General features: G+C 42.5%; 1 protein-coding gene across 2 annotated transcripts in view; it reads right to left on the bottom strand.

Moving 5' to 3' along the window:
* Positions 1-5787: 5787 nt before the first annotated feature.
* TLL2 (tolloid like 2) overlaps positions 5788-16929 on the bottom strand; it is a 253017-nt gene continuing 241875 nt past the window's right edge. For both annotated transcript variants that reach the window (XM_077259078.1, XM_077259079.1), the window contains 3 exons: positions 14474-14687; positions 12654-12904; positions 5788-8140 (listed from right to left, as the gene is read on the bottom strand). In XM_077259078.1, the coding sequence (XP_077115193.1) occupies positions 8006-8140; positions 12654-12904; positions 14474-14687 (600 nt within the window). In that variant the 3' untranslated portion in view covers positions 5788-8005. The remainder of the gene's footprint in view (positions 8141-12653; positions 12905-14473; positions 14688-16929) is intronic.

Genomic DNA, 16929 nt, shown 5'->3' with positions numbered 1-16929 from the left:
TTCTATGGCAACCCCAGAGGGAGCAGCAATGTAAAACACAAGACAAAAAGAATGCGTGTGTGCATATATACACCCTAAGGGTATGTGTCCACGTTCAGGATTGCATCAGGATTTGGTCAGGATTTTTCATCAGTATTTGTAAGCCAAAACCAGGAGTGGGTGATAAATGCAAAAGTGGAGCATATGTTTCTATTATACTTTTCCTCTAATTGTTCCACTCCTGGTTTTGGCTTACAAATACTGATGAAAAATACTGACCAAATCCTGATGCAATCCTGAACGTGGACACATACCCTAAGAAGAATTGAGGAAAAAAGTGCACGTCCACGTGTGCACTGTATATATATATGTATATGTATATATATATATATATATATATATATATATATATATATATATATATATATATATATATATATATATATACACATACACACACACATACACACACATACAGTTGTGCTCCAAAGTTTACATACCCCGGCAGAATTTTTGCTTTCTTGGCCTTTTTTCAGAGAATATGAATGACAACGCCAAAACTTCGTCTCCACTCATGGTTTGTGGTTGGGTGCAGCCATTTATTGTTAAACTACTGTGTTTTCTCTTTTTAAATCATGATGACAACCCAAAACATCCAAATGACCCGGATCAACAGTTTACATACCCCATTTCTTAATATCGTGTATTGCCCCCTCTAACATAAATGACACCTTCGAGTCTTTTGTGGTAGCTGTGGATGAGGTTCTTTATTTTCTCAGATGGTAAAGCTGCCCACTCTTCTCGGCAAAAAGCCTCCAGTTCCTGTAAATTCCTGGGCTGTCCAGCATAAACTGCGCACTTGAGATCTCCACAGAGTGACTCAATGCTATTGAGGTCAGAAGACTGAGAGGGCCACTCCAGAACCTTCACTTTGTTCTGCTGTAGCCAATGACAGGTCAACTTGGCCTTGTGTGTTGGATCGTTGTCATGTTGGAACATCCAAGTACATCCCATGCGCAGCTTTTGGGCTGATGATTGCAAATTTGCCTCCAGTATTTGCTGATAACGTTCTGCATTCATCTTTCCTTCAACTTTGACCAAGTTTCCTGTGCCTTTGTAGCTCACACATTCCCAAAACACCAGCGATCCACCTTCGTGTTTTACAGTAGGAATGGTGTTCCATTCATCATAGCCCTTGTTGACCTCTCTCCAAATGTAATGTTTATGGTTGTGGCCAAAAAGTTCAAATTCAAATTACCTTGTTCCAGAAGTTTTGAGGCTTGTATCTGTGCTGTTTTGCGTATTGTAGGCGAGATACTTTGTGGCATTTGCGCAGTAATGGCTTTCTTCTGGTGACTCGACCATGCAGCCCATGTTTTTTCAAGTGCCTCCTTATTGTGCATCTTGAAACAGCCACGCCGCTAGTTTTCAGAGAGTCCAGTATTTCAACTGATATTTATTACTGTTATTTGGAATTTTTTTTTTCATCCTGAACAATTTTCCTAGCAGTTGTGGAAGAATTTTTTGTTGGTCTACCTGACCGTGGTTTTGTTTTTACAGAGCCCCGTATTTTCCATTTGTTAATCACAGTTTGAACGCTGCTGACTGGCATTATCAGTTCCTTGGATATCTTTTTGTATCCTTTCCTGTTATATATAGTTCACCTACCTTTTCCTGTAGATCCGTTGACAATTCTTTTGCTTTCCCCATGACTCACAATACAGAAACGTCAGTGGCTGGAAGAAAGATGCAAGAGTCTGTCTGGATCCCAGAAACTCACTCAGCTTTTATGCACACACACTGATTACAAGCAAACAGGTCACAGGTGAGGATGTTACCTTTAGTAGCCATTCAAATCCATTTGTGTCAACTTCTGTGCATGTTATCAGGCCTAAATTACCAGGGTATGTGAACTTTTGATCAGGGTCATTTGGATGTTTTGGGTTGTCATTATGATTTAAAAAGAGAAAACACAGTAGTATGACAATAAATGGCTTCACTCAACCACTAACCATGAGTAGAGAAAAAGTTTTGGTGTTATCATTCATATTCTCTCAAGAAAGGCCAAGCACGCAAAAATTCTGCCGGGGTATGTAAAATTTTGAGCACAACTGTACATATACAGTGGGGCAAAAAAGTATTTAGTCAGTCAGCAATAGTGCAAGTTCCACCACTTAAAAAGATGAGAGGCGTCTGTAATTTACATCATAGGTAGACCTCAACTATGGGAGACAAACTGAGAAAAAAAAATCCAGAAAATCACATTGTCTGTTTTTTTATCATTTTATTTGCATATTCTGGTGGAAAATAAGTACTTGGTCAGAAACAAAATTTCATCTCAATACTTTGTAATATATCCTTTGTTGGCAATGACAGAGGTCAAACGTTTTCTGTAAGTCTTCACAAGGTTGCCACACACTGTTGTTGGTATGTTGGCCCATTCCTCTATGCAGATCTCCTCTAGAGCAGTGATGTTTTTGGCTTTTCGCTTGGCAACACGGACTTTCAACTCCCTCCAAAGGTTTTCTATAGGGTTGAGATCTGGAGACTGGCTAGGCCACTCCAGGACCTTGAAATGCTTCTTACGAAGCCACTCATTCGTTGCCCTGGCGGTGTGCTTTGGATCATTGTCATGTTGGAAGACCCAGCCACGTTTCATCTTCAATGCCCTTGCTGATGGAAGGAGGTTTGCACTCAAAATCTCACGATACATGGCCCCATTCATTCTTTCATGTACCCGGATCAGTCGTCCTGGCCCCTTTGCAGAGAAACAGCCCCAAAGCATGATGTTTCCACCACCATGCTTTACAGTAGGTATGGTGTTTGATGGATGCAACTCAGTATTCTTTTTCCTCCAAACACGACAAGTTGTGTTTCTACCAAACAGTTCCAGTTTGGTTTCATCAGACCATAGGACATTCTCCCAAAACTCCTCTGGATCATCCAAATGCTCTCTAGCAAACTTCAGACGGGCCCGGACATGTACTGGCTTAAGCAGTTGGACACGTTTGGCACTGCAGGATCTGAGTCCATGGTGGCGTAGTGTGTTACTTATGGTAGGCCTTGTTACATTGGTCCCAGCTCTCTGCAGTTCATTCACTAGGTCCCCCCGCGTGGTTCTGGGATTTTTGCTCACCGTTCTTGTGATCATTCTGACCCCACGGGGTGGGATTTTGCGTGGAGCCCCAGATCGAGGGAGATTATCAGTGGTCTTGAATGTCTTCCATTTTCTAATTATTGCTCCCACTGTTGATTTCTTCACTCCAAGCTGGTTGGCTATTGCAGATTCAGTCTTCCCAGCCTGGTGCACGGCTACAATTTTGTTTCTGGTGTCCTTTGACAGCTCTTTGGTCTTCACCATAGTGGAGTTTGGAGTCAGACTGTTTGAGGGTGTGCACAGGTGTCTTTTTATACTGCTAACAAGTTTAAACAGGTGCCATTACTACAGGTAATGAGTGGAGGAAAGAGGAGACTCTTAAAGAAGAAGTTACAGGTCTGTGAGAGCCAGAAATCTTGATTGTTTGTTTCTGACCAAATACTTATTTTCCACCAGAATATGCAAATAAAATGATAAAAAAAACAGACAATGTGATTTTCTGGATTTTTTTTCTCAGTTTGTCTCCCATAGTTGAGGTCTACCTATGATGTAAATTACAGACGCCTCTCATCTTTTTAAGTGGTGGAACTTGCACTATTGCTGAATGACTAAATACTTTTTTGCCCCACTGTACATACACAGATACACACGCAATGGCATGCATGTAAAAGTTTGGCCGGCCCTGGTCAAAATTACTGTTTCAGGGAACATTTCACGGGAAGAAAGAAGACTGGATTCAGTGAAATATCACCTTGATGTAAACATAACACCATTGGTAAAAAAGCTGAAGTTGAATGGATGGCTTCTCCAAATGCATAATGATCAAAAAGCACAAGCTGAAGGTTTTACAATGGACGTCACAGTCCCCTCATCTGATTGTCATTGAAAATCTGTGGCTAGACCTCAAAATTGCAGTGCATGCAAGACGACCCAGGAATCTCATAGAACTGGAAAAATTTTCCAAGGAACAAAGGATGAAATCCCTCAAACAAGAACTGAAAGACTCTTGGCCTGGCTACAAAAAGCATTTACAGGCTGTGATACTTTGAATAAGAGGTGCTACTAGATACTAATCATGCAGAGTGCTCAAACTTCTGCATCTGCCCATTTACTTTTTTGTAATTTTTAAAATGTAAAAAAATGACTATATATACAGTACAGACCAAACGTTTGGACACACCTTCTCATTTAAAATTTTTTCTGTATTTTCATGACTATGAAAATTGTACATTCACACTGAAGGTATCAAAACGAAGAATTAACACATGTGGAATTATATACTTAACAAAAAAGTGTGAAACAACTGAAAATATGTCTTATATTCTAGGTTCTTCAAAGTAGCCACCTTTTGCTTTGATGACTGCTTTGCACACTCTTGGCATTCTCTTAATGAGGCAGTCACCGGGAATGGCTTTCACTTCACAGGTGTGCCCTGTCAGGTTTAATAATTGGGATTTCTTGCCTTAAAAATGGGGTTGGGACCATCAGTTGTGTTGTGCAGAAGTCTGGTGGATACACAGCTGATAGTCCTACTGAATAGACTGTTAGAATTTGTATTATGGCAAGAAAAAAGCAGCTAAGTAAAGAAAAACGAGTGGCCATCATTACTTTAAGAAATGAAGGTCAGTCAGTCTGAAAAATTGGGAAAACTTTGAAAGTGTCCCCAAGTGCAGTGGCAAAAACCATCAAGCACTACAAAGAAACAGGCTCACATGAGGACCGCCCCAGGAAAGGAAGACCAAGAGTCACCTCTGCTTCTGAGGATAAGTTTATCCGAGTCACCAGCCTCAGAAATTGCAGGTTAACAGCAGCTCAGATTAGAGACCAGGTCAATGCCACACAGAGTTCTAGCAGCAGACACATCTCTACAACAACTGTTAAGAGGAGACTTTGTGCAGCAGGCCTTCATGGTAAAATAGCTGCTAGGAAACCACTGCTAAGCACAGGCAACAAGCAGAGGAGACTTGTTTGGGCACAAGAACACAAGAAATGGACATTCGACCAGTGGAAATCTGTGCTTTGGTCTGATGAGTCCAAATTTGAGAGCTTTGGTTCCAACCACCGTGTCTTTGTGCGACGCAGAAAAGATGAACGGATGGTCTATATGCCTGGTTCCCGCCGTGAAGCATGGAGGAGGAGGTGTGATGGAGTGGGGGTGCTTTGCTGGTGACACTGTTGGGGATTTATTCAAAATTGAAGGCATACTGAACCAGCATTGCTACCACAGCATCTTGCAGCGGCATGCTATTCCATACGGTTTGCGTTTAGTTGGACCATCATTTATTTTTCAACAGGACAATGACCCCAAACACCTCCAGGCTGTGTAAGGGCTATTTGACCAAGAAGGAGAGTGATGGGGTGCTACGCCAGATGACCTGGCCTCCACAGTCACCAGACCTGAACCCAATAGAGATGGTTTGGGGTGAGCTGGACCGCAGAGTGAAGGCAAAAGGGCCAACAAGTGCTAAGCATCTCTGGGAACTCCTTCAAGATTGTTGGAAGACCATTTTCGGTGACTACCTCTTGAAGCTCATCAAGAGAATGCCAAGAGTGTGCAAAGCAGTCATCAAAGCAAAAGGTGGCTACTTTGAAGAACCTAGAATATAAGACATATTTTCAGTTGTTTTACACTTTTTTGTTAAGTATATAATTCCACATGTGTTAATTCATAGTTTTGATGCCTTCAGTGTGAATGTACAATTTTTATAGTCATAAAAATACAGAAAAATCTTTAAATGAGAAGGTGTGTGCAAACCTTTGGTCTGTACTGTATATTTTTTGCCTAAAATACAAAGGAAATGTGTCATCGTTAACTTTAGGTCTTTTAGAGATCATTTCATCTTTAACTTGCTTAACTCTTCACAATAACAGTCATTTTGCCCAGGGGTGCCAAAACGTTTACATGCCAATGTATACAGTGGATATAAAAGTCTACATGCCTCTGTAAATATGTCACATTTTTGTCATGTAAGAAAAATCATGCCAAGAGGAATCATTTCAGAACTTTTTCCACCTTTAATAATGTCACCCATAACCTGTACAATACAATTGAGAAGAAACCTAAAACAATTTTGAGAGGGAAGTAAAAGTAAAACTAAAATGTGAACACCCTCTTGTAATTGGGGATATGGTTGCTATCATCTACTTATGTACAAAAGAGGAAGCTCAGTTTATCTTCCTGTTCATTTACTTAGCTGCATTTAAAGCAAACATCATGGCCCATTAACAGCTTGCAACACAGCAAAGGGAACTCATTGTTGAAAGTTATCAGTCAGGAGAAGGGTAAAAAAGACTTTAGATATACCGTAGGATACTGTGAAGATGGTCATCAGGAAGTGGCTTAAATTTGCCGCAACGGTGACATTACCTAGATTTGGATATTCCTCAAAATGTAATGAAAAGTCAAGAAGAAAATTGGTCCAGGAGGTCCTTTAAGCAGCACTGTTGGGGCTTCAGGAATTTCTGGCAAGTATAGGTTGTGCACTGCAAATGACAACAATCTCTTGTATTCTTCATATGTCTGGCCTCTGAGGTATGGTGGCAAGATGAAAAACATTTCTTACAAAGAAAAACATCTAATTCTGGCTATTTTTTGCCAAAGCCTTCATCGAGTCTGCCAAAAGCATGAAATGTGTTATGGCCCAATGAGGCCAAGATTGAACTTTATGATCATAATTCCAAAATACATGTTTGGAAAAAAGCCATCAGCTAAGGAACACCATACATACAGTGAAGCATGGTGGAGGCAAATGCTTTAGAGCTGTTTCAGTAAGTGGTACTAGGGTTTTCTTCAAGGTGGTCAATCAACAAAATATTCAGGTTGATGAAGGGCAATTTCACCAGTCAGCAAAACAACAACTCTAAGCATACCTCCAAATTAAAAGAATGGCTTCGCCAGAAGAAGTTCAAAGTTTTGGAATGGCCAAGCCAGAGCCTAGACCTAAATCCAATCGAAAATCTGTGGGTGACCTGAAGATGGTGCTGTGCACAGGAGATACCATCACAAGCTGATGGTGATGAGCACTGCTGCAAGGAAGAATAGACCAAGATGCCAATTCTAGACATGACATGCTGATAGACTCCTACCCAAAAAGACTGAATGCTGTCAAATTCAAAAGGGTACTCAACAAAGTATTAGTTTTCTTTTTCCCACCTGGAAAAAGTTTTTTGTTTTTTTTCAAATGAATTATACAGATTATGGGTGACATAAAAGGTGGAAAATGTCTCAAATAATTCTTCTTGATGTGATGTGTTTTACATGACAAAATCCGGGTATTTTAAAAGGGGTGTGTATACTTTTTACATCCACTAAACATTTCTGATATATACATGTGTTTATACCCATACACTCATATTTCTGTAACAGTTTCATGGGAAGTAAAAACAAATTACAAAGTGTTCATTAGACTGTCATTTCCAATATGTCAAACAATATATTTGCATGTACAAAACACATTTCCATACATGTAACTTACAGAACCCAGAAAGGCCCTTTAAATTTTAGGCGCAGTTATATTTTCACCAGTAGACGCTTTGACTTCTTGACTTGCCATGCTACTTAGTCAGCCAGTCAGACATTTTGGACAAAAAGTTCTGGTGCGAATATAGGGGCATCATAAACCTCCCATTCAGCCAGCTGGGGTTTCAGTTGAGGTGCAGAATAGGCTTTTGGGTTGAGCATACCATGAGAAGGCCCTTTATTAACCATTTCAGTTTAAGAAAGCAAACCAAGCTGGCCTATTATATGCAGATATTTGGTCCTTGGTACAGTACAACAGCATGCTAATAAAATTTGGATTCTTAATCGTACATATATCTTACAGACTGCATTCAGCCATTGATCTCAGAGACATGCACAGCATTTAGCGTAATCTCCCAGAGTTCCATAACATTAATGTTTTAAATGCCTGGCGTCCAAGTAATGTACAGTCATTTCCTCATATGAAGTGCATCCTGAAATTTGGTACTGGTGTATCGAGCATGGAATCCTTTTTTATTGATGGTATCGTCTGTGTGGAAGCGAATCATAATAGAGTCCCCGGCTGAATATATTTCTTCAGGGGGCTAAAAAAAATGTAAAAGAAAAACGTTCATGCAAAAGTAGACACTACACAACATACAAGATAATTAACATTTTATTATACCCCTTTACCAGCAGCTTATGCCTAGTCTTGACACACATACAGCAGCTAAACAGTTTTAACAAAAGATTAGTTTTTAAAACATTGGTTTACTACATTTAAGTGTCCTTTATATAGCATGCACTAAGATTACAAAGGACCAGGCATGTTGAAATCAAACATGCCCAGTCATTTTTCTACCAACATCTGCTGTTCCACATATATTAGTTGCTGGTGGATCCTACCGATACTGGCATAAAGGCTTTGTGATCAGGTGCTTTTTATGCCGACATCGCCCTAGTTATAAAGTTTAGCATGCCCATGGACTTCCATAGAGTAAGCTAGCGCAATCTTCATACAGCCGTCAACTTCAAAATAGACCTAGAAAGTTAACACTAAGCTTAAAGGGAACCTGTCCCCCCCCCCCCCCAGGCGTTTTTAGCTAAAAGAACCACCTTGTGCAGCACTAATGCTGCATTCTGTCAAGGTGGCTCTTTTACTTCGGGTCCCTGCCAACGCTGAAATAATCGTTTTTAGAATTTGCCCCTCATACCTGCAGTTTGTCAGGGGGGCATTTCTTTTCCCCCCTGACACAAACGCCTCCCAGCCGTCACTCAGGGCCTCAGGGTCACTTCCGTCTGTCTGTCCTTCTTTCTGTCATTCTGTCACGGATATTCATTGGTCGCGGCCTCTGTCTGTCATGGAATCCAAGTCGCTGATTGGTCGCGGCAAAACAGCCACGACCAATCAGCGACGGGCACAGTCCGGCGGCAACATGGCCGCTCCTTACTCCCCGCAGTCGGCGCCCGCTCCATACTCCCCTCCAGTCAGCGCTCACACAGGGTTAATGGCAGCGGTAACGGAGCGTGTTATGCCGCGGTGTAACGCACTCCCTTAACGCTGCTATTAACCCTGTGTGACCAACTTTTTTCTATTGATGCAGCCTATGCGGCATCAATAGTATAAAGATCTAATCTTAAAAATAATAAAAAAAAAAAAATCATCATATACTCACCTTCCAGCGCCTTTCCCGCTCCTCATGACGCCCCGGTGACCGCTCCATGTATTGCGATCTCGCGAGATGATGACGTTGCGGTCTCGCGAGACCGCTACGTCACCATCTCGCGAGAGTGAGACAAGGAAAAACAAGAGGGCGGCGGGAAGGTGACGCGAATCCCCACGGGAGCCGAGCCTGTGAGCCTGGGAAGGGGGAAGGTAACGTGGGAGGAGGAGGAGCAGAGCGGCCAAGGTGAGGCGCCTCAGTCCCCACGGTGAGCATGGTGCCCAGTGCTGCCGGCGCTGTACGGCCTGACTGCTGCTGCTGACAGGTGCCGGTCTGTGTGAGACCCCAGCCCGGTACGTGGCTGGGCAATATACTACGTGGCTGGGCAATATACTACGTCACTGGGCAATATACTACGTCACTGGGCAATATACTACGTGGCTGGACAATATACTATGTCACTGGGCAATATACTACGTGGCTGGGCAATATACTACGTCACTGGTCAATATACTACGTCACTCGGCAATATACTACGTGGCTGGGCAATATACTACGTGGCTGGGCAATATACTACGTGGCTGGGCAATATACTACGTGGCTGGGCAATATACTACGTCACTGGGCAATATACTACGTCACTGGGCAATATACTACGTCACTGGGCAATATACTACGTGACTGGGCAATATACTACGTCACTGGGCAATATACTACGTGACTGGGCAATATACTACGTCACTGGGCAATATACTACGTGACTGGGCAATATACTACGTCACTGGGCAATATACTACGTGGCTGGGCAATATACGTCACTGGGCAATACACTACGTGGCTGGGCAATATACTACGTGGCTGGGCAATATACTACGTCACTAGGCAATATACTACGTGGCTGGGCAATATACTACGTGACTGGGCAATATACTACGTGACTGGGCAATATACTACGTGGCTGGGCAATATACTACGTGGCTGGGCAATATACTACGTGGGCTGTGCAATATACTACGTGGACATGCATATTCTAGAATACCCGATGTGTTAGAATCGGGCCACCATCTAGTGTCTAATAAAGATTCTAATCCTTACCCATGTGGGAGGGAGTACACCTTGCAGAGAGTAAACACTGTGATGCAGCGGTAGGACCATACACAGTGAAACGGCAGTGACCCTAGCAAGTTCAAACAAAACGTTTCTTTATTGTGTTACTTCACACAGTCTATACATTATACAGCTTCTTCATACAGTCCATTAATAATACATGGCTATATGATGCAGTCAATAAACAGGCCGAACTTCCATCTGTCCAGTTTCCCTGGGTGGCCACACGCCGGTATCAAGTCTCTGTACTCACTCAGTGCACTGCACTCTTTATCCTCCGGCGGATTGCAGCCGGGTAAACACAAGAGAGCCCAAGACGCAGGGTGCCAGTCTCTTTGGTTCCTTCTGCCTCTGTGTTGCTCCACACAGAGAAAGCTCTGCAGACAACTGCTCTGTCTGCTTCCAAGCTCAACACTGACACACCTCCACCTCTACTCCAGGGCTTTTAATCAGTCACTGCTTCACTATTCTAATTACTGCCACACCTGTGTCTGCAGTACGCCCTCATGGCCTCACTATGCTCCCATGCACATTCTGGAGAGCACATACAGCGCCCACTAGCTGTAACAGGGGTCACTGCCTCACAACGCACAAGCCCCTATTCTGTATTTGGGCTATATGCCCCTATGGATTTTTGTGAGTGAGTTTATATAATAAAGATATTTTAATATTTAAATTTTCTAGTGTCTTACTTCACGTCATACAGGTGTATGTATTTCTGAGGGTATAACTGCTGGATGATGTATTCTCTCTCAGCATATGTTTCATGTTCCATTTTCTTGATTTGCATTCTAATGTATTGTTAAATGTGTTGCCTGGTCAAGATCGATAAGTCTGCAGTCTCTGTGTCACTGCAGACATATGAATTTCCCCAGCGCAGTACTGTGCCCTATAGGGATTCGCTGGTTTCTAAGCTGGGACCAAAGGGTATGTATGAGTTATACATACTGCATAGCCCGTTCAGTGAACATGGCATCGCTCCATACATTTGTACAGAGCAAGGCCGAACCCCGTATATTAACGTGGCCATCCAGTGGGCATGACCAACTAGAGGGCGATGCCTTGCTCAATACAAGTGTAGCTAAAGCACAGTGGGTCAAATCTGTAAGCGGGAGAATACATGGTGCAAATTACTCTTCTTGCAAAATTCGAGCACTGGGCATTATTTTAGAAATTTAAATGGCCCAAGCATAATGGCCTCAATGCATCAAGACCGGTGTCGTGTACGGAGGCATGCTGGAGTCAGAAGCGCCTGATTCATTACCAGTTTCACGCTTCCTAATGAATCATGTGCATATGAAAGATTGCTTGTGCCTCGTGACAAATCTTACTCTAGTCAGCGACTGGAGTAAGATTTCTGGTGTATGGCACGCCAGTCATGAATTTGTGGTGTGTGCATCGAAACGCCTCTCCAAAAGGTGAAATCTGGCCTGAAAACGCCAAAAGTTGAAATTTTTTTTGTGCATCTGCGCTTTAAAGGGAACCTGTCACCCCCAAAATCAAAGATATGCTAAGCCCACCACCATCAGGGGCTTATCTACAGCATTCTATAATGCTGTAGATAAGCCCCCGATGTATCCTGAAAGATGAGAAAGAGGTTAGATTATACTCACCCAGGGGCGGTCCTGCTGCGGTCCGATCCGATGGGCGTCGCGGTCCGGTCCAGCGTCTCCTATCTTCATAGGATGACGTCCTCTTCTTGTAAAGTACTGCAGTGCGCAGGCGCCGGGAAAGGTCAGAGAGGCCCGGGACCTGCGCACTGCAGTACTTTGCTCTGCCCTCAACAGGGCAAATCAGTATGCCTGTGCCGGAGCCGCAGCGTGAAGACAAGAAGAGGACGCCATCGTAAGAAAATGGGAGGCCCCTGACTGGACCGCGACGCCCATCGGATCGGACCGCCCCCCCCCAGGTGAGTATAATCTAACCTCTTTTTCTCATCTTTCAGGATACATCGGGGGCTTATCTACAGCATTACAGAATGCTGTAGATAAGCCCCTGATGCCGGTGGGCTTACCTCATATACGATTTTGGGGGTGACAGGTTCCCTTTAAGCAAAAATTATTAAATGTTTCAAATTAATTTACACCACAATTTTGGAGTAATTGCTTTGATGAAACAGGGCCAATGTGAATAGTCTACTTTATTTGTTTCCTAATGTTTCTAAGAAAAGTAAAGAAAAATCACATAAAAAGATCCAAAATATCACCCCCTGTGTGTTTATCTTACAACATAAGGTTGCACGGTCTGCAGTTTGAGTTATGTTCTGTGCACTTTCATATACGCTAATCAAAGATGGGACTAATCAGAATGCTTTAAATAGTTTTAAGAAAAAAAGAGGAAAACGTACCCCAGAGCCACAGTATCTAGCTAGTCGTGGAGCAGTACTGTCATAGCCATCGTATATCTCCATGTAGTCATAACCACAGTCTGATTCATCTTCCATTTCAAATGTCTCAAATATCAATTCTACTCCATAGCCATCTTCTGCTACAATGACCCAGTCACAATTGGCTTGCACTGGGTAATTATTATCGCCATACTGGGCATGTGAATAGAGGTCTTTTGTCTGAACTTCGGCTTTCAATCGTCCTCCGCATTCTAAAGAACAGAACAAAATATGGAAAAATGATTTAACATTATTACAACTTATACAATGATATTGATTTGTATAGAATGGGGAATGTTTTTTTCAACAATCAAAATATCTACCTTCCATGTGGTTCCTTACTAACCTGACTTAAAGAAGTTGCCCACTACTTGGACAACTTCTTGTCATACCCCTCACTTGGCCCCCATAAAATAATAAGGCTTATACTCACCTCCCATGCTGGCGCCGTTCCCGTGGTGTCGGCACTCACTCTCCCGAGGCTCCTGTGCTGCTGTTGTGACACGTGATGCCCGGCACCCAATCAGCGCTGGCGACACTGTCTCCGCCTCCTGTCGAATTAGGCATGAAGAGGAAGTCATAGATTAGCTGCAGCCCAGACTTCCTCTTCATGCTCAATTTGTCCAAAGGCGGAGACAGTGACGCCAGCGCTGATTGGGTGCCTGGCATCACGTGCCACAAAAGCAGCACCGGAGCCTCGGGAGAGTGAGTGCCGACACCACGGGAACGGCGCCAGCATGGGAGGTGAGTATAGGTTTTATTATTATACAGGGAACAAATATTTTGATCAAGAAGAGGTTGTCCTAGTAGTGGAGAACCATTTTTTTAAAAAAGGTTCATAATGGACTAGACAACACATCACAACAAATACATTTTTTGTCTTTTATTTAACTTAATCTTTACTTTCCTAAGATATGTACAGCTTTACAAACATATATATTCAGCCAAATTGCCTATTTGTATGTTAGATGCACCATGAACTAAAAAAAAAAACATAGGTGAGAAGATCATCTGCAATCTACTGTAACACCACTCATTTAGGATCCTTTAAAGGACATTTACTCAGCAAAATAAAAATAAATAATAGTAAACAAGTGCTAAAACTGCTTATTTCATGATTATTTTGCAGTGTAAATAAGCTACCGATCACCTAATGAATAAGTAAAATGCTTGTGCATCAGGTGACATGATCTTTTATGCAGCATAAATGAGAATTGTTCTCTGCGGTGCATCGACAGTGTAAAGAGGACTATGTGCCCTGAGTAATCCAGTACTTTGGCCTGTGTAAACAATAAAATGACCACCAATCTGCGATCATATCGTGCCGCCGGGTGATCTGTGTAATCAAACCCTTAGAACTACCCAGTCTCCAACTATTCATTTAAAGGGTTTGTCTGCTATGAACAATTCCTACTTGTATTAAATGTTATTTTTGGACAATCTCTACTTTTAATGTAAGGGAAACGTATACAGCAAAGACTAGACAGTGACACAAGTCCTGCGGCTTTGCACTACGTAGCTCTAGGCACTCATGAAGCCATATGGTGCTTTCTTATAGTACCATATTACAGGAATAATCTCCCAGAAAGGCAATGTTTGCAGATTAGAATTCCTTTTCTATAGATACCGGTAGATGGATTGTTCCATCATTTTATGTGTCACATTACAATGGTAAAACTGGTGCTTGTATACCGTACTACAGCCCTGATGCCTGTGACCCAATGGTTACGCCATTCTTTACAGTTCAATATAACACACATCCATTATATGTAACCACATACCTGTGCTGTACTTGGCTTGAAACCCTTTCCTCTGCACTGAAGCATCAGAATAAAAGCGCAGAAACATATGATTTGTGGATGCAATAATAGGTTCAGGTTTACTGCCGCCACAAAAGCGGCCTAGAATTGGGGACTTGCTGTTTGGCCCATCATACAGCTCAAGGTGATCATAGGCACACTCCTGGTGCAATTCAATTTCAAAGTCATTAAACACCTAGAAATGTAAAAATTATTTGGAAGTAAAACTACGTGACAATTGGAACTAAAGTCATGTCAGTCCTTATTATACAGAGAAATAGATATGTAACACCCAGGGTATTAAGAATGAAGGTTCATACTGTGGGATTTACAAGAACAAGAACAGTCTGTTGGTCCCTTGTCTTGTCAAGAGCAGAGTAATCAATTTTTATTTCATTTTTCCCTGAAAGACTCTCTAGCCAATCCTTTCTTGATATACCAATCTCTCTCTATGAACAGTGCGGCAACATTTCTCCTTAAGGAGACCGCCAAGCTGGTACAGGAAGAAAAGGGCATGCACTGCTCCCTGGGAAATAAAATATGCAAATAGCCTCTTCACAGAGGAAGGGAACATGGTCTCTAGTGACGCCTCCTGGATGCAGCAATCCTGAAAGCAAATATCAACCCTTTAAAAAGCCTTGTCAAATAACTTTGGATATAAAGACAAACCAGAATCTCCTTTTGGGGTCATATGGCAAGGCGCTTTAAAGTTTAGTACTCCCAATAGGGGGGCACACTTTTCTCTTTGTCTGTGAAAAGGCTATTTGCATATAAGTCACTATATGCATGTGGTCATCTAAAGAAGAAACTTTGCTACTTATAACCTCCACTGTTGGCCTCTCACTCAGCCAACCAGTATCCTACCTTTCACTGATGAGGAGCAAGAATCCTGAAACAGATGTACAGTGGGTACGGAAAGTATTCACACCCCTTTAAATTTTTCACTCTTTGTAGCATTGCAGCCATTTGGTAAATTCAAAAAAGTTAATTTTTTCTCATTAATGTACACTCTGCACCCCATCTTGACTGGAAAAAAACTGAAATTTAGAAACTTCTGCAAATTTACTAAAAAAAAATAAAGACTGAAATATCACATGGTCATAAGTATTCAGACCTTTTGCTCAGACACTCATATTTAAGTCACATGCTTGCTGTTCATTTCCTTGTGATCCTCCTTGAGATGGTTCTACTCCTTCATTGGAGCTCAGATGTGTTTAATTGAACTGATAAGACTTGATTTGGAAAGGCACATACCTGTCTATATAAGACTTCACAGCTCACGGTGCATGTCAGACCAAATGAGAATCATGAGGTCAAAGGAATTGACCAAGGAGCTCAGAGACAGAATTGTGGCAAGGCACAGATCTGGCCAAGGTTACAACAAAATTTCTGCAGTACTCACGGTTGCTAAGAGCACAGTGGCCTCCATAATCCCTAAATGAAAGAAGTTTGGGACCACCAGAAGTCTTCCTAGACCTGTCCGTCCAGCCAAACTGAGCAATCGTGGGAGAAGAGCCTTGGTGAGAGAGGTAAAAAAGAACCCCATGATCACTGTGGCTGAGCTCCAGAGATGCAGTAGGGAGATGGGAGAAAGTTCCCTAAAGTTAACTATCACTGCAGCCCTCCACCAGTTGGTCCTTTATGGCAGAGTAGCCCGACGGAAGCCTCTCCTCAGTGCAAGACATATGAAAGCCCGCATAGGAGTTTGCTAAAAAACACATGAAGGACTCCCAGACTTTGAGAAATAAGATTCTCTGGTCTGAGGAGCCGAAAATAGACCTTTTTGGTGATAATTGTAAGCGGTATTTGTGGAGAAAACCATACACTGCACATCACCTGCCCAATACAATCCTAACAATGAACCATGGTGGTGGCAGCATCAAGCTAGGGGGGTGTTTTTCAGCTGCAGGGACAGGAGCACTGGTTGCCATTGAAGGAAACATGAATGCGGCCAATTACAGAGATATCCTGGATGAAAACCTCTTCCAGAGTGCTCTGGACCTCAGACTTGGCTGAAGGTTCACCTTCCAACAAGACAATGACCCTAAGCACACAGCTAAAATAACAAAGGAGTGGCTTCAGAACAACTCTGTGACCATTCTTGACTGGCCCAGCCAGAGCCCTGACCTAAACCCAATTGAGCATCTCAGGAGAGACCTGAAAATGGCTGTCCACCAATGTTCCCCATCCAACCTGACGGAACTGGAGAGGATCTGCAAGGAAGAATGGCAGAGGATCCCCAAATCCAGGTGTGAAAAACTTGTATCATTCCCAAGAAGACTCATGGCTGTACTAGCTCAAAAGGGGGCATCTACTCAATACTGAGCAAAGCGTCTCAATACTTATGATCATGTGATATTTCAGTTTTTCTTTTTTAATAAATTTGCAAAAATGTCTACATTTCTGGGGGTGTTATCAGTCAAAATGGGTTGCAGAAT

The sequence above is a fragment of the Ranitomeya variabilis genome, chromosome 4 (assembly GCF_051348905.1).
Source record: "Ranitomeya variabilis isolate aRanVar5 chromosome 4, aRanVar5.hap1, whole genome shotgun sequence".
NCBI lineage: Eukaryota > Metazoa > Chordata > Amphibia > Anura > Dendrobatidae > Ranitomeya > Ranitomeya variabilis.
The sequence above is the reverse complement of the archived record's forward strand: the minus strand, read 5'-3'. Positions and strand labels throughout refer to the sequence as shown.